At 36.8% G+C, this 18961-nt stretch overlaps 1 protein-coding gene across 1 annotated transcript in view; it reads right to left on the bottom strand.

The window, feature by feature from the left end:
• Positions 1 to 18961, bottom strand: part of LOC107094883 (X-linked interleukin-1 receptor accessory protein-like 2) — a 508168-nt gene that overhangs the window by 34252 nt on the left and 454955 nt on the right. The window contains exon 8 of the mRNA XM_015390765.1: positions 17724 to 17869. Coding sequence (XP_015246251.1) covers positions 17724 to 17869 — 146 coding nt within the window. The remainder of the gene's footprint in view (positions 1 to 17723; positions 17870 to 18961) is intronic.

Genomic DNA, 18961 nt, shown 5'->3' with positions numbered 1-18961 from the left:
CCTTTGGGAACCTGCTAGCACTAAGTTGCTAACTGGTTAGCAATTTAGTGCTACTTGGTCCCAATGGAATTTCCCTTTGGGAACCTGCTAGCACTAAGTTGCTAACTGGTTAGCAATTTAGTGCTACTTGGTCCCAATGGAATTTCCCATTGGGAACCTGCTAGCACTAAGTTGCTAACTGGTTAGCAATTTAGTGCTACTTGGTCCCAATGGAATTTCCCATTGGGAACCTGCTAGCACTAAGTTGCTAACTGGTTAGCAAGATACTTCCGAGAAACCGGCCACAACAAAACTTGCTTGCAAACCTTCGCCAAAACAATTCCCCACTGATAAACGACCAATCACATTCACTTTATTCACTCCTGTAAAGTCGTGCACCACTCGGGAGAATTCAGCGGTTTGAACAGCCGTTTTCCTATGACTTTCAGAATGGTGTGACGATTGTTGGACTTGCGTAAATTTGATTGACAGATGACGGTTGATATATGATTGGCCGAATTTAGGTGTTCAGGCTGACTTATAACTAACTGGCCTGCATAAGATAATGAAAAAAAAGCACAGATTTTAAGGCAGGATTTTTTAAAATATAGACATTTTCTAAATTTTGGGACAATATCGTCTGATAAAGAGTAGATTTTTTTTTACATGTGTGAGCCAGAATTATTTGACATTTAAATATGACTTCCCAATTACTTTAATTATGACTTTGAATCTCATACTTATGACAGACCATGCACCATTTTGAAGTGGCAGAAATGGGCTTCCATAACTTTGCGTAAAAGTATGAAGTAAATTTTTTTTTTACTCAGTAATTAACACATATTATTCCTCTGGACCAATAAATTCATCTTTTTTGTCTTTTTGCAGAATCAGTTAAATACAAATATTGTGACACCAATCTTAGCCTCAGAGCTCATTTAGTCAGCCGGATTCATGGACTTAGTGTGCTGCTTTTCCCTCTTTTATCCCATTGAAAAGCATAAATCCTGACATATTTATATTTTTTTCCTTGTTAAAAGCTAAAATGAAGTATTTTATATTACAATATCAACAGGATGACAGAGACAGGGACGAAACAGCACCATCATCCCTGTAATGGTGATGATATAAGCACAGGTTCTGATTTTTCACTGCCATGGCTTTTATTACCCATAACAGTAAATGATGTTACTGCGGTTAACCAGCAGGCGTCCCTCTTACTCTACTTTCAACAGCAAAGATGTTTCCACTCATAATTTCTGCTCAGCAGAAGGGAATACAAAAGTGGTCCAAACAGGGAAAAGAAAAGCAGCAAATTTAACTAATTGCCAAATATTTGCTGTACAGTTAAACGAAGCCATTGCTAATGAGACGGATTCAGAGATTCAGTTTCTCTCCATCTTCTCCTTCCATTATCCCCACCCCCAGCTCTCCACCTTTCATCTGTGGTTTCCATTAGTAATGAGTTACTCGCTACCTTCGTCTAAGCAACAGCAGAGAGAGAGTGCGCAGGATCTTGAAATTGATTTTTTTAACAATGCTTTTCACTTATCAGCCACATAAAGAGGAGGCAGCTGTAACGCTGCTGGTGTCTGTTTTTCACCATGAAGAATATGATTAAAGAAAGTTCAATTAGATTAGAAACTTTTTCCTCCCTGAAAAGCTCCTCCCTTGGAATCACAGCCAAGCACCAGACTGACACCTTAATTAATCTTAACGGATTTTACTTTTCTCCCCCCCCCCAGCTCTGATTTGTTTTTAAATGTCTTTTTTTTGTGTGCCTTTATTAAGAGAGCATTTAGCATTTGCTGCCAGAACGATATGTCAAAAAACAATCTGCATTATTGCGAGGCAGAAGTAGCCTTTAATGATGTGTTCCAGTGAGCCATCTGTCTGATCCTCAGCTGAGTGGCAGGAGAAGGGTTTCTAATGCTTCTGCACGGCATGGATGTGTGTCATCTCTGCTGCTTTGGGCGAAAAAACTCAGGTGTCTTTTCAACCCTGTCACAAGCCCATATTGCGCTAGCATTTTATCTCATTTGTATGCCATTTGAAAAAGACAGAGGATGTGCAATCAATAGATTATTTATTTTTTTATGAGACCTTTATTTTATTGGTATTTGTAGACATGCACAGCAACCCAATGAGAAGGTGGCATCTTTAAGCTTCCAAATCAATACACAAAGTAAAACAAATTCCTTAACCCTTTATAGGGCACTCAGTGAAATACTTTGAAAATCTAAATTTCAAGCCAATAGAGTTATTGGAATCCAGGACAAGACCTTATTACCTTCATAACATTAAACAAATATGGATATTTTGATGGCTAAAATTAATGTCAATGTAACAAGAAACGCCAACTTGATTAAATATATTGATAAAAATTAGAAAAGTGCTTCTATAAGCAATTCATGAAAAACACACAATTTTTTTTGGTACAACATAACCTTAGAGGCATTAATGCTGATACTGGGCCATAAATGTTTTTAGTTTATAAACCTAAAAATAATTGTTAACTTGGCTTATTAACTTTTTAACTTTTCAATGAGCTTTTTACCTTTTTTTGACTTGTTAATTTTTATTCAAATTAATTTCCAGTAGGTAATATATCATTTAAGGGCTCATCTACTTGGTCAAATGCCAAAATAAGATGTACAGCCATGTAGCAGAATCTTTGCTGAATGGCTGGAAATGCATAGATCTTGTGCTTCTAGACCTCACTGAGGGATGGGGGGGTGGGGGGCTCCATTTGTAAGGGACATGCAAGGGATCAATTGCCCTATAAAGTGATAAAGACGTGCTATATGTCAGCTTTAAAAATGCATACTCCAGTAATTCACTCTTCTTGAGAAGTTTTTTTTTTTGAGAGTCTACCAGATCCTAATGGTGTATTATTTATTGTTGTGTTTTACTCTTTGTTTTTGCTCAGTTTATTAGTAAATAAAGAGCTTTGTGTGAATTTACAATAACAAAGGAGGTAAAATATTTAGCAAGTCCATAGGGGGTGAACGAGGATGTAGCCTCCTGTGGCTAAACCAGTTAGCAACTTCCAGAGAAGTGTGAAATAATGAAGAAAGGTCCACCTCACTGGTCAAAAGAGCACAGAAGTGCATGAACTTCCTGCAGAGGATGAGGAGAGCCCACCTGCCTCCACCCATCCTTACCACCTTCTACAGAAGCACCATATAGAGCGTTCTGACCAGCTGTCTCACTGTGTGGTGTGGAGGCTGCAGCTCCTCAGACTGGAAGAAGGTGAATAGAGTGGTGAGAACAGCAGAGAGGATCATAGGGGCTCCCAGCGCTGGTTGTTCTGAGCCTGTACCATTATCAATGACCCCTCACACCCCCACCATGGACTGTTTTCCCTGCTGCCCTCTGAGAAGAGGCTTCGAAGCATTGGATGCAGGTCCAGCAGATTCCAGAACAGCTTCTTCCCCACTGTCATTAGACTGCTGAACTGATGTTAAAAACTCATGTCACAGACTCTGCATCTGATAACGCCAAACCAAAAATGCTGCATATTTGCACCATAAAGAAGGGGAATGGTGACTAGTGCTTAGGGCATTGCGCTTGGAATCCAGAGGTTGTGAGTTTGAGCCCCACTCCCACAGACTGCCACTCTGCACTGCAAAAAAATTAAAACTAGGTATGAATTTTTTTTCTTAAAATAATTTTGTCTTGAATGGAGGAGGTTAGGGGGACAGTTTGCCCATATTATCTAATTATAATATTTAAAAAGTAAAAATACTAATTTTATTGGCAAATGATCTTATTTACCTACTCAAATTAAGAGTCAATAAACTTGATTTAAGACATTTTTTACTTATTTCTAGATTTTTTTAGCAGTGAGAGTCCCTGAGCAAAGACCATTAACCCCACATGGCTCCCTGGGCGCCATAAAATGGCAGCCCACTGCTCCCCAAGAGGATGGGTTAAATGTTAAAAGTTGCTCTGTACTTGTGTCAGTGTAATGACAATAAAGAAAGAAGCTGATATATTTCTCTGAACTTCCATATAAATGTGTTTTTGCACCATGATTTTTTCTCCCACGCTGTTTAGATTTGATCACTGCTTCACTTTACGAAATGGAAATGTTCATGGTGCAACCATTTTTGGCATTTACTTAATCACATTTATTAACTTTAACACAATTGTTTTATGTCCAACCCTGCTAACATGAAACAATTGTGTTAAAGTAACTAAATATGAATAAGTAAATGCATTATTTTTTCAGTATACTGCTGAAAGCTGAACAAAACAACATTTCATTTTGTATACACTCTGTATACAAAATGACAATAAAAGTTGTATAAGTCTAAGTCTAAGATAAGGGGTGAAAAAAAAAAAAATTGAGTCCAAGAGGAATAAGACTTGAACAGCTCTGGAAAGACATGTGTGAGTAAATGTCATGAACACTGATAGCAGTGATAGCAATGATATTAGTACCTACAGTCTAAGGAAAAAATGTACTATAAAAAGAATAGATTGACTTATTGATCGGTTCTTAGTTTGACGTTGCATCTCTATTTACATTTGTTAGGAACAGGAGTTTTCTTTCTCCTGTTCCTAACAAATGTGTGGGAAGGAGTTGCTGTAGATCGGTTTAATTATTTTACGTTGGTTTGCTGTTGCTTTATATCAAGACATTGCATCTATTTAGTTGCCTTGGTTGTAGCTCTACAGTATTTCTGTAGAACTGCCAGCAGATGGCGCCCCTCTGTTAATGTCTGCTCATCTTGCCCACAGCTGGAATTCTATTTATGCTCAAACATGATCTAAAGACTATCAGGATGGACGCTTGGTGTGTATAACCTTATTTTATCAGGATCAATGGATTGTAGTCTGATTTTTCAGAACACATAATGTGACCTTTAAAAATGTTTTAACTGTTTTCTTTTCTGTTTGTGTTTTTTTTTTTTTCTGTGATCTGTTTGGCGAATCAGAGAACGAGTCTGATAGAAAACTAAACCAAGAAGCAAGAATCAAGAATTGGTTTCTGTCATCATAAACAAGGCCTCAAACATTCTACATTTCACCAGTAGAATCCATACCATAGATTTGTTTTTTACACTATATATTTTTTCATCATATTTTGTGCAGAGGTCCATTCCTGCAGCTGAGCTGCTGCTGGAATATGTTGCATCAGACCATCTGATGAAAACGTCATGTGATGAAAAATATCTAGGAGAAACTAAGACTTTTGTTTATAGACTTTACAATAGGGCTCCTCTTATAGATGGCTAATAACCAGTGCATAAGTTAATGATTGATTGTTTTATTCAATAAACTAATGGTCCATTAAGAGATGATACACAACACAATTATTATTTTTTAATTAATCTTTAAAACCTTGTATAACCCAAATATTTTCATTATGCATTCAACCTAAAATGATACTAAAAATATATTAACAATGCTTATTATGCTCACACAATCCTCTCAAATGTTCAATTTAAGCAACGCTAGATTAAATGCATAGCTGAACAGATTAGGAACAATATTTTCTTAGAAATTCTTAGTTTTTGTCTCTTGCTCAAACTCAATGCATATTGAACAGTTATGAATGAGTTATAACATGCTTACAGATTAATTAATATATCTATAAACTATTATCCATTTATAATTGGAGCCTTATTGTATGGTGGTACTGATTTATATCAGATGAAGCAGCGTGCTTAAAGGGTTCAGCTCTGAGAGGCATTAATCTTGTTTCATCCTTTGAAAAAGTGATTTTATTCTTGCAAACACAGACAGATTAGGCTACTAAGCACCGACTGCGCCAAATCACTTCTCACAATCCCACTCTTTAAGAAATGAGAAGGGATTTTAAACAGAAAATATATAAAAATATAAAAAATTCATCAATCTTTATTTAATTTTCAGGTTACCCAAAACGAAGAGCAATAATTATAATGTGTTCTGCTAATCTTACGTCAATCTGCTGTTTTCAGGAATCCTTTTCCCACTGAGGCTCATCCATAAAGGCCAGACGGCCTGAGGAGAGCACAGCTAATAGATGTCCTGCTGATAGACTCACTCACCTGAGCTGCGGATCCCTGCAGCCCCCCCAGAGTTATGCCATGCTCTTAATTTTTTTTCGGAATGTGGACTGAGCCATAAAACTCTGCTTTGCTCTAAACTAAGACATAACTTCCTCCCTTTCTGTTAGGCTCATCCCCAAACTGCTATTTTTTGTTTTTTCCTCTGATGGTTTCTAACCTCTGAGGCAGTCACACATGAGCTGGAATTAAAATGAGGTAGATTGGACATGGGAGCTGGCTCTGAGCTCGTCTGCCTGGCTGTGTTTCCTGGACGGGGTCGCCTGTGGAGCAGGTGGATAGTTGGTTCTTTCTGTGTCTCTGCTTCTGTCTCCTTGAACCCCAGTCGGCCTCAGCAGATGGCCGCTCACACTGAGCCTGGTTCTGCTGGAGGTTTCTTCCTGTTCAAAGGGAGTTTTTCCTCTCCACTGTCGCTACAAGCATGCTTAGTGTGAGGGATTGCTGAAGAGTCAATGAGTCGATGCAATCAACTGGTTTCCTTTAATAGAAAACTTTGAATCAATCTGACTGGAAGATCTGGTAGAACTGTCTCTGTAAAATGCCTTGAGATGAGATGTTGTGAATTGGGGAAACATAAATAAACTGAATTGAATTGAGAAACTCTGTCCTCCCTGCCTATCCGCATGGCTATGTGTTTTATCTTGACCTGAAAATGTATTTTATATATTTCAAATTAAGCTAATTAAGCTACATTTCATAAGGGATAAAGAGCTGTTTTAACTTTTCTTTTTCACTTTTTTTGTGTGTGTTTTTTAACCATTATTGGCCTTTAGTGGCTAATCCGGACCCAACCTGATTTAAAACATTGATAAATTACCGCATTTTGTCCGACGACAGTGTCTACTTTCACTTGCGCTGCTTCTCCTGTTAATACGGTAAAGCCCTCCAGAGCATTCGGACTGCTGGAGAAACTACTGACAGAAAAGTGAAATGGTGCTCAAAGATGACCCTGCACATTTAGAGGATGTTTGGTTCAACCTGCTGCTGTGAAGCAGGATTCTCCACCATGAACAGAATCAAAAATAAATATGGATCCAGGCTCAAAATGAGCACCTTGATATGTGCTTTAGAATGGCTTTGTCTCCATTCAAACCAGGTTTAAAGCCTTGCAGGGCAGCATAAAGCCCACTGCCAACATTAAGACAGAAAAAAGAAAGAAAACAAACAAACGGTCAATTCAGGTGTTTTATAAAATTTTATAAAATATGTGAATCAGGAAATTGTCTATATACCAAACTGATCGATTTTTTTTTCTCTACAAAAGAAAAAAAAACTTTAGATTTTAAAATGTAAAAAAATTTTCGTTTTTTTTTTTCTTTTTTACTTAAAAAGTCAATGTATAACATGGATGCATAAAAACCTCATTTTATTTCAGTGTTAAATTCTGTTTAAAGTAACAGATTATAATAAAAAATGTCTCTGGACCTTTACTGGTTGATGGTTTTCTTTATTCTGACCCTGCTGACTTTTAATTGGTGACCCCTGGCATAAAGGATTGTAGCCTCCATTCACACTGCAAAAAATTGAAATCTAAATAAATAATATTTTCTTAAAATAAGGGCATTTTGTCTTGAAGGAGGTAAGTGAGACAGTTTGCCAATGGAACGAGACAATTTACATTTAAGATAAGAAAAAGCACCTGCCTTGTCTTATAACAAGCCCATATTATTTAATTATATTATTTTAAGATTGAAAATACTCATTAATTTGGCAAATCATCTTATTTACCTACTAAAATTAAGGGTAAATACACTTAATTTAAGAACTTTTTACCTATTTTTAGATTGCTTTTTGCAGTGCATGGTGCTGTTCCCCCCTTTAGCCGTCCCTAGTAACCTTTTAGAACAATCTTCAGGAGCCATGTGGGGATTATCTTGCTTCATCATCTTAAAGTCATGGCCTCCATAATAATACAAAAATCTTTCCAAGCTTTTGACAGAACTTTGAAAGGCATCAGAGGAACAATGTCCTCATCTGTCCTACCAGTTTGTCACTTTCCCTCTCCTGTCAGCTCCTCTCGTCTGTCTCCCTTCCTGCGCTCCCCTCTCTGCTAAGACTCCCGTCATGGTGGCTGAGGGCAGCTCTTTCTGCTCCGTCAGTTACAATAAGTGGACGGTGCGTGTGCTGTAGGTGCCTGTGTCTGCACGAGCGCACGCCTGCAACACGGATGCATCAAGCCATTACCTTGGGTCAGTGCAGAGTGAGGGCACATCCTAATTCAATCACACACACTCGGCGAATGAAATCAAGCTTTGATAACAGGCGCTAACTTTAAGATAACTTCTGCTTTGTTTAGGCTGCCGTGATGTGTTCAGGGACCCGAGTGTGACCCTATTAGCTCCAAGGATTTAGGCAGGAGGATCTGGAACAATTGGCCCAGTTAGTGAACTTTTACTCAGAAAGAGAAAGTTACAAAAGACTTTCTTTGACTGAATAGTTTTAGTCACTCTAAGAACAACAGTCTGGACGATTAAAGCAGCTTCATTTTATTAAAGGAGGAAAAAAACAGACTGTTTATCTGACTAAACCCAAAGAAACCCCAGCAGAGAGACAACAAGCTGATTACACTGGCAAAAATCTAAATCTAGATAAGTCATTTTTTTCTTAAAATAAGTGAATTTGTTCTTGAATTGAAAAGGTAAAATAAACATTTTACCAATGGAACAAGACAATTTACATTTAATATAAGAAAACACAATTGCATTGTCTTATTTGAAGTGCATTTTTATCAAAATATCTTATTTCAAGAGTAAAAATACTCATTCCATTGGTGAATCATCTCATTTACCTACTCAAATTAAGGGTAAATACACTTAATTTAAGACATCTTTACTTATTTCTAGATTTTTTTTCCAGTGCACATCTTCGCCTTTCATGTTTAAATAAAAAATACTTTCAGCCTCATAAGAGGAGCTGCGCTCCCTCTGTCTGCTGTCAATCAACACTGAGCAGGAGAATGATGGAGTCCGTTAAACTACTTGTTCTAGCAGGGGCGGATTTAGGAAATGTGGGGCCCTAGGCAAAGACAGGCAGGGGGTCCTCTGAATTCAGAAGGCATCACATGAAACAGACCCATTATACAGCCACACAAATTCTAATGGAATAGACATCCATTATTTGTTCTAGGTTTTGTCCCTCTCTTCTTGTCCCTTTTCTTGTTATTTTTTTCAGCTGACTTTTCATGTCGTCTCAAAAGGAATGAAGGATTTTTATTCCAAGCACTAAGCTCATTTATTTAGCTGATTGTTACTTTCTGTGTTTCCAAAAAAGTGAAGGCAAAAGTGAATAACACACTTAATATTTTTCTGATTGAATTTAAATAGAAGGATTTTTATTAAACAAATAATGAATATGCACCAGTTAGGAATAGTTGTATTAACCACACACATAAACAGAGTTTTAAGGGGCCGTGTGAGATAGACTGGCCAAAGTGGCTGAAGAAGGCAGCAGGCTGATGTCCATTGAGGCAGGTGGTTTATTTACATTGCAAAAAAAATAAAAAAAAGTGCAAAAAAACAATTTACAAATGAAATGTTCCCAAAAAGAAAAAAAAAAAAATAACTCAGAGGTTTAACATGGCTCAACAGAACATTAACTGAACTTAGCATAATTACGAGGCTCAGACTGGGAACGATTTTCGGCCCTGACATTTTTGCATCTACATCCAATCCCAAAAAATGTTCATAAACCGCCTGGATATCCGAAATCTCGCCCAATTTGAACCAAAGTCTATTCATCTCTTAGGCCATAAATCTAAAGAAAAAAATGTTTTACCCATAGACGGCCATTCTAAACTGCCAGAAAGTACAGAAAGTCTCTTTCCTTTTTTGAAAGTGACTTTAAAAGATAAAGGATTGGATGTTTTTAAGCCAAACATGAAATGATGAGGGATGTTTTCCATGTAAAACCGGCAGTAAAGCATGTTTTTTTATAGCTTTGCTGTTTAAACATGCATACATTTGTAGGTACGGCACACAGCAGGTGTTTAAATAAAAAGACGTTTGTAAACCCACCACCTGCCACCTGTATGGAGTGAATTTTATTCAATTATTGTTTCAAGCAAAGAATCTGTTTTGTAAATTAAAATAAATAATAATAAAAAAATAAATAAACATCTATTTTTTAATTATTTAAAATAATATTTTAAAATGTCTTCCTATATTTTTTTTCCTATATTATTTTTATATAATTTTTTTTCAGATTGCAGCTTTTGAAGGCGGGCTTTCCTCTGGGGTGAGGAGCAAAGACAGATTTCTATTGGTCAGCAACCGTATTTTTATTGGTCCAGAGTAAGTTTTCATATTGTTCTTAACAAGAAGACCATGCGAACTATAAAATACAGTTTAAAAACAATACAGTTAATAAAACTCAATCTGAAAAAGAGAAATTTGAAAACAATTACATTTGACTATATGAATTCTGTAAAAAATAAATCCTAAAATGTATTTTAAAGAAGAATAAAATTCTCTCCAAACCTTTTTTCAAAGTTTAGTTTCCAGATTACATATTTTCTTTTCATTTCTATTTATAAAACATGCTATCTGGTTGAAACAATAATGGAACTAAATTCACTCCATACTTTTGCATCATTCTTCTCTTTTTCTCTTCACCTATTATCCTCCTTTGTTGTCAGACATCCTGCTTTCATCCATGCCTGCGTCTTTCTCTGATTTCTTGCTCCCCCACTGTTTATCTGTCAGTTTATCTTTTTCAACATTTCACCAAAGCGGCCCCTACCTTCAGACGTATAGTTCGTGCAGAGGACAGTCATGCAGCTGTCTTTTCAGAGACCTGAGCTAACTGTAAAATTCATCTTCCCCTGCAGCGCTACTCTATCATCCGGATCTCCCTGGTTCTGTTTTTCCTGAACTCTGTCTCAGACTGGCCTCTCCTCTCCGTTAGCAGATGGAGTCAGAGCTTCATGTATATATTAGATTTTTTTCTCATATTTATTTCACATTTTTTCATGTCCACATGCCCACAGACTGCAAATTTAGTGTAATTGTGCTGTATCAGCAAGTAGATCATAACTGTAGAGCTCTCTGTTTTCCCACAGCATCGATCAGAGAAGCAGTCAGTAGCCCCGTTGGTGCTCTGGGGGAGCAGCAGAGATTCACCCCTCAGGTGAGGAAGTCTGTAACAGATTAGGTATTAAGTGTGCGCTTATCGTTGATATAAAGCAATTAAAAGCACCTTTTGCAAATGGCTGCTAGCCATATCAGATACTAATAAAATATGAATGATGGTGCATTCAGCCCAAAAATAATTCAGGCTTTAGGGTCGTAGAGCCTCTAGGGGGCAGAGTCATGGAGCGGGAGCAGAGCTGCAGTGATTGACTTTATCTCTATGATGGTCGTGTATTAGGATTCTACAACAGAGCATTACGGCCAGGCTAGAGATTTTTTTTTTCCTTCTATTTTGAGAATAAACAAGAATAAAGTCGCATAAAATTACGAAAATAAAGTTGTAAAATTATGAGAATATGCTCGTAATATTACGGGAAAAAAGTCACAACAAGAATTGTCATAAAATTAAGAGAATAAAGCCGTAATATTAAGAGTATGAAGTCCTAAAATTACAAAAAACAAGTTGTATTTTATTAAAACTCTTAAAAGGAAGCACTTTCTTCCCTAAAATGAAGAATGCAGAGCATCATGTGAAGTTATACTTTGGCTCCAGTTTGACAAATCAGGAAATCTTTTAACAACAGCATCAAACTGGGCAGAATGTCAAAGTGGACTCAGGTTGCTGATTGGTGGAGCTGGTCGGCCATTGTATGCTGGTTGGAGCTCCAAGCTTTCTTTCTGAAATGGGTTGTGGTATGATGACTTCATTCTCGTAATGTTATTTCTTTATTCTCAAAATAAAAAAATAAAAAATAAAAAAAATCTCTAGCCTGGCCCTAATACTCCGTCGTATGCTTCCTTGACGCTGGAGGAGAATGTGAAACAAATCCAATCATTTTGCTAATATTCGACTCATATCCGACTTTCATACAGGAGTCTAATCGACACAATCTGATCTTTTCAAGCATAATAAAGTATGATAAACATCGCATTTAATTATTAGTATGAAAAACTGCGCTAAATAGATTACATTTCATCAAAAAAATGTAACTGACCATCAGGGCCTGCTGTTTGAACGTAGCCTTGGAATGGCCTAGTCAAAGCCCAGACCTAAATGCACTGATTCTGTGCTACAACGTTAAAAGCTGCTGTCCACAGTCTGGAAATAAAATCAGAGGCGGTTCTGGACCAAATTTACCAGCAGGGGCCAGGATGTAGCCGCAGAACTAAAGTATAACTTACCAAAAAAAAAAAGACAATAATAAGTTTCTTAGTTATGAAATGAGCCACAAGGCCAAGGCTTCAGACCCCTGATTGATCAGAGGAAAACTCTAGTAATAGTAATAATAACCAGTTATTCTCTCCTTATATTGATTGATGGAATTATGTTTATTTGATTTTTTTCTGGAAGCTCTTTAGTTGTCACTACGTTAACATCTACTATTCCTGGGATTGTTTCTGCAAAACCACATTCACAAGAAAAAAAAAAGAAAAAATAAATCATATGAATTAAAAGAGAAAATAAGCATTTTAACAGACATCAGCTATGACTCATAAAGCAAAGAATTTCTCAGGAGTTTCTTAGAAGGGGTTTTTCCAGATACTTCTGCGTGTTTACAGTGCGGGGGCCATAACATGGGAAAGGACCCCAATTGGCCCCATAAATGAGATAATTTGCCTCCGTATCCAGATGTTCAAAGCTGATAGAGACTGGCCTAAAAGGTCTTAAACCTATAAATGCAGTAAAATATGATTCAGCAAAGCCCTGACCTAAAGAGGAGCTTCAACAAACATTAATTTCAGGTTTTTAAAGTTTAAAATGTTTCAGAAAGCTTGGTTTAAAATGTATAATTATTATATACTATTTGCCTAACGTGGCAAAACATGAAAACATTTAAAGTCTATGAATAGTCAGGTGATGATCTGCATTTATCCTTGTTCTATGGAAGTTCGTGACTTTCTGCTCTGGTGTTTCTTCTTCTATGGTTTTTCACTTTAGGCCCTAAACAGCCGCACCGTCTGCAGACGAATACTGCAACTTTATAAGCGGCGCTCGCTCTCTCTGCTGAGGGCCGCCTACAGACATACTGAAAACAAGCTTTTGAAGAGCTCTCAAAGATAAGTCAACAAAACAAGCAGACTTTTAGAGGCTTAATTACCTCGGAAGCAGCTCGCGTCTACAAATATTTATTAAGCCACAAAAGCAGCATGGGCTCCAGAGCCGGAGGGCTGCTGCTTGTTAACAGAAACGTAGAGAGGGATAGGATGTGTTCCAGGTAACTGGAGCAGACGTGGATTTATATTTAGCAAGCTAAAGTAAAGCAGGAAACTAAAACAGCTCTTCTTTAGGGGGAACACACTTTAAAGGAGATCCTGGATGCATCTTCATGTTTATTCCAGTGTGTTTCTGCTGAGTGGAACTGATTCAACTCATTAGCAAAGCTGTTGACATGAAATAAAACCAAGAAAACATATAAATTCATGTTTCTTTGTGTTTGACAAAGCAGGACGATGGTTAAGAGAGAAAATTACCTAATTAATCCATATTGGTTTATTACCATCGTATCCCCATAACAAACGTTGTGACAGTTTATAGTTAAAAAGAAGGAGCTAAAAGTTCAGCTCACATAGATGAAATTGAACTAGCTCAAATTCATATATCACTTTTTCGAAAAATGTCAAAAAAAAGTTCAGAAACCTATAAATGAACTAGTTGAAGTTCATTCGGTAAATGAAGCTACAATCGGAATACAACCTCATATTTAAACCTTTAAAGTCGTAGGGAAACGGCCAGGGGCGTGCACACATAGACACTAGGTGGTGCTAAAGCACTAGGAAGTTTGCCCTCTATCAAAGAAAATGCCCTTTTGAAACTCTTTTTATTTATTTTTTTATTATTAATTTTATTAAGATTTTACTGAGGTCGGTTTTGAAATGATCTTTTGAAAACCTGAGCCATTAAAAACGACTGAAACAATGCCCCAAAATGAGCCACTTCCTTACGCACACCCGACCAGCCTCTCTCTCTTCCTTTGTCACGTGAACTCACTCGGTCGCCCGCAGGGCATGCCAGATGCGCAGCATCATAGCAGTTCAGTAAGCGTCTTCAGATAGCAGGAACAGTCGCTGACAGGCTGCTTCTCCCGTGCCCCATTAGCCAGGTAATATACAGATCAAGCAGAATCATTTTGTTGTGCATTAAAATGTCTCATTCAGCAGCACCAAACACGCATTTTGCCGACTGGTCACCAGATAAACTAGTTGTCTCCTTGTAAGATGCTATTTTACTTTTTATATTTTGTATCCATATTTTTTATCTTAAGTGTATACATTAGTCTATTTTATTGCATGACGTAGGCTATACCCACAGTTTTTAGATATTTTTATATTTTTATTTACCTATTCCATATTATATGTTTCATGTTGCACGATTGTACCACAAAAAATTCCTAGTTTGTGAACTCCTTCACTAACAATGGCAATAAACCTGATTCTGAAAGTTTTACACTGCAGCCCAAGTCAATGACAGATAACGTGAGGACGACCACATAGGCTACAAATATTTTTGGTAGAGTTTGCAATTGCAAATCTACAGAAGAGGATTAGGGCCACTGAAAAAAAAAAAGTTAACTGATTTTTAAATTTTATTTCAGTTAAACATGGGAAAAAAGTCAAAATTCTGACTTTTTTCTCAGGATTCTGACTTTAATCTCAGAATTCTGACTGAATTCTGACAATAAAAAAGTCAGAATTCTGAGAAAAAAGTCAGAATTCTGACTTTTTTCCCATGTTTAACTGAAATAAAATTTAAAAATCAGTTAACTTTTTTTTTTTTCAGTGGCCCTAATCCTCTTCTGTACAAATCTATGTGTTAAGACAAACGTTTTCTGTTGTATAGGTTTTGTTAGGCAACATAAATTAACACATTTTGGTCTTTTTATTGTCTTAATTGTATATTGATTTAGTAATTGCAGCACAATGCCAAGAAAGGAGGGTTAATCATATTGAAAAATCTTAAAAGCTTATTTTTAAGTGGTTTGTGCAGCAGGTATTAAAATAGCTATTATTTTGTAGGCTACCATAAGTCATATCCACGTGACAAGACTTCCAGTCATGTTGCCCTAATAGCCCATTATTTAAACTAATGTGGCATATTTGTTAAAGCTATTATTATTATTATTATTATTATTATCATTATTATTGTCATGATGGTTATTATTATTATATTGTAGCCAGTCACAGCAGGGAAGCTCTATACCATCAACATTTAACAGGACAGGAGATGAGGAAGAGTTCAGGGAAGACACAGAGACAGAAAAAGACCAGGATGAGGGAGAACAGATGGGTGAGGGAAAACAGGGAGATGAGCCAGATGAAAGAAAAAGAAAGATGAGCTTTAGTCTCTTCTGTTGGTGGTGTGACTTTTTTCCATTGAAAACTCACGTTTAGAGAATGTTACAAATAAAAGTCAAATTTCATTCAACATGTGTGTATTTTTTTTTATAATTAAGTGTTACACGTGCGCTAAAAAGTGCCCTCCCCCCTCCTGAGCACCTGCCCCCCAAAATGTCTGTGCACGCCTCTGGAAACGGCTGTTCCAACCATTTCTCCCGAATTCTTGTGAGTGGTGCACGACTTTACACGAGTGAATAAAGTGAATGTGATTGGTCGTTTATCAAGGGGGCGGGATTGTTGTGGCGTTATCCAATGAAAAGTGCTGCTATCAATTCAACACAAACGTGAGCTGTGTGTGTCGCTCATTCCTCATAGCGTAAACGTCACTATTATTTATGTTCATTATGCCAAACTGATCCGTTCAGTTCACCGTTAACTAAAAATATGAACGTTTTCAGTGAACGATGCTCATTGAAAGCATTCATGCACAACACGGCCCATAATTACCAGGTAGTAGCCTGAATTGAACCAGGTTATTTGAGCCAAATGGATTTCATAGAGCAGGTTATGAAAAAACAAGAAGCCCCAAGATTAATAAAGATCAGCCTTGTTTTAATATAGTTTGATGTTTGAAATTTAAACAGTTTTACAGTCAAGGCTGGTTCATAAATCTAAAAACAACACATTAAACTTTATCAGAGCCCCATTTCAGAAAGAAGGCGGTCTTATCCTGAGTAGTTCCACCCACATCTGCTCTATAACGAGTTTCATTTTACCGAGCAGGTGATCACTATGAAAATAAGGAAGAGAGATGCCCAGTTTTAGACACGCCCCCAGGGCATAGGTGAGCAGAGTCCTTCAAAGGATGCCTCCTTGTCTGATTGGTTCCTCTGCCCTGGGGGTGTGGCCACAAACTGACCTGCAAAATGTTTATGTGGCATATCTACCACATAGAATTAGAGTCAACAGATAGGATATATATTTACAGGTTTAGATATAAGGTACAGATTTAAGACTTAGAAAACAATCTAAAAATCATAAAAGGATATAGGATGTAGAAACAGATTAGATTAATAAATATGGATATAATGTGACCCAAAAATTGTTTACTGGTAAAAATGTTACGTTCTGTGTTTCATAATTTCAAAAAAAAAAAAAGAAACTGAAATTGATTTGAATCTGGAAATCTAAAACTGCAATAAAGAAAAGAAAAAAAAGTAATTAAAATACTAAATAAATTTAGATTAAATTCTTATTATTTTGTGTTAAATAAAAATGTTCCAACTTATATTTTTCCAGTTTTAACTAAGAGTTTACAAACATTTTGAGCCCTTTCTGACTCCATACATTTCACTTCACGAGGTGCATCACTAACCCTGCTTTGTGAAATAAAGCTCTGTAGGTTCCTAATCGTTTCAGTAAACAAACATTTTATATAAAAAAGGTTTTTATAGTGTTTATCTATTTAAAAACAGACAGAGGAACTCCAGTTAAATATAAATAAAACTATTACGAGTAAAAAAAATAACTACTCATCATCTCTCCACAGACCCCTCCTCTAAAAGCTCATTCCATCCCTTTCATGTGTAAAATGGTTTCTCTATTTAGAGCATTTTTCCTTTGCCACAAACATGGACAAATCTGTTCAGCAATGATCTGTGGGCTTTGATGGACCTTTTTATTTTATTAATTTATTCTCTTTGTTTTTATAGGCTGTGAAGCTGATTTTGTTGGTTTGTGTTTACACTGTAGATGATGAATTCAGTGTTTGTTTATGATGTTATCGGTTAGAATTTCTTATCTATTTATCTGTTTTCTAACTTTTAGATGCCATGCACATACTTTTGGTTTACCAAGAGAACAAACTTGACTTGTTTGTCAATTTCTTTATTTATTTTTGACAGAGGATTGGCTGAATTTAGGTGTTCAGGCTGATGTATAACTAACTGGCCTGCATAAGATAATGGAAAAAACACAGGATTTTAAGCAGGATTTTTTTTTATATAAATTTTCTACATTTTCTCTCATCTGATAAAGAGTACATTTATATAAATTTTTAAGCCAGAATGATTTGAGATTTAAATGACTTCACTACGATTTTAAGCTTGATCCTAATTTTTCTGACCTTTTTTTTCTCTGTTGAATCAAGAAAGAATAAAGGACTGATATTTGTTCCACGCTAAGCAGCAACTGCAAACCATGAGGGGAAAAACCAGAGATGTACCTTTCTTCTGCAGTATTGCACTCCCGCTGCGCCTCCCGATGTTGTTCTCAACATAACAGGTGTAATTAGCCAGATCCGCCTCCTCCACCGCGTCAAATGTCAGGGACAGCTGCACTACCTTCTCACCTAAATGTTCCCTCAAGATCCTGAAAAAGACAAGAGCGCACAGATTAAATCTCTACCGTTGTGCATAATTTGAGACTAAAAAGCGTTTGTAAGCAGCAATCTCCAAGAAGCAAGCATCTCTCAGAGACATGTTTTTATATATTACTCATCTATCGAAGATAGAAAATCCCCCTGCCTTGTTTTTGGTATGAATTTCTTCCAATTTAACTATTTTGTTAAAAAGTTGGATTTTGTGAGAACAACTCAGAGCAGTTTGAAGCTTGTTGGAAAGAAACCAACCAGTACTGCCACAGAACTTTGCTCTTCCTCCTTGGCACAGTGTGTGCTGGTAAAAGGCAGCTTTAAAGGAATGTGAATCTGCCTGCATGGGAAACACGCAGGCCTCAAACCCTGTAGGAGTTTGCACATTTTGACCATGACTAGAACAAACGCTTCAGAAGTATTTTCTATGCACTATGATCTCAGCGACCTGAGAGTTTGGAGACCTTCAGTGTGAGCTGCTTCCATCATTTTTTATTTACCTGCCACGTTGTCATAGTAAAGATTCCAGACCACGACGGACATTGGCTGTTTGTAGGCTACTGTCAAAGTGTAGCACACTGGAATAAGTATCATAAGTTCAGATTTTTGTCTTATGAGGTTCATAATTTAAATACGATACTTAAGTTAATTTCTTTACCTACTGACTTTATAGAAGGAAACTGTTGCACTGCTTCTTTAAGCAAAGAAGAAGAAAAAGAATAATGGACTATAGCTACGAAAAATATGAGAAAAAATTACCAGATGTCTAAAACCTCTGTTTCCATGGACATTAAAAGCCCATTTCTCCTCGTGCACGCTATGTTTAAAAGTTGCTGTTCTCATAGCTCATACAAGGTTACTGTGTCCGAACGTCCGCCCTCACTATGCATAGCGGGGACTATATAGTGGAATTTATAATGAACTCAGTTAACTGATCGTTAGGACTGATGGTCATTACTTTTTGCTCCCTGTTGGTCTCCTCCACTGCATGGTGCCTGCTCCATCTTTGTTATTAGTGGCTGATGTTGGGTAGAGTAGAGACTGACATTTTTTCGGGAATCCCACGGGTCACGGGATTCCCGTGGGATTCC

Source organism: Cyprinodon variegatus, unplaced genomic scaffold (genome assembly GCF_000732505.1).
Source record: "Cyprinodon variegatus isolate N-32 unplaced genomic scaffold, C_variegatus-1.0 Scaffold511, whole genome shotgun sequence".
Classification (NCBI taxonomy): Eukaryota; Metazoa; Chordata; class Actinopteri; order Cyprinodontiformes; family Cyprinodontidae; genus Cyprinodon; species Cyprinodon variegatus.
The sequence above is the reverse complement of the archived record's forward strand: the minus strand, read 5'-3'. Positions and strand labels throughout refer to the sequence as shown.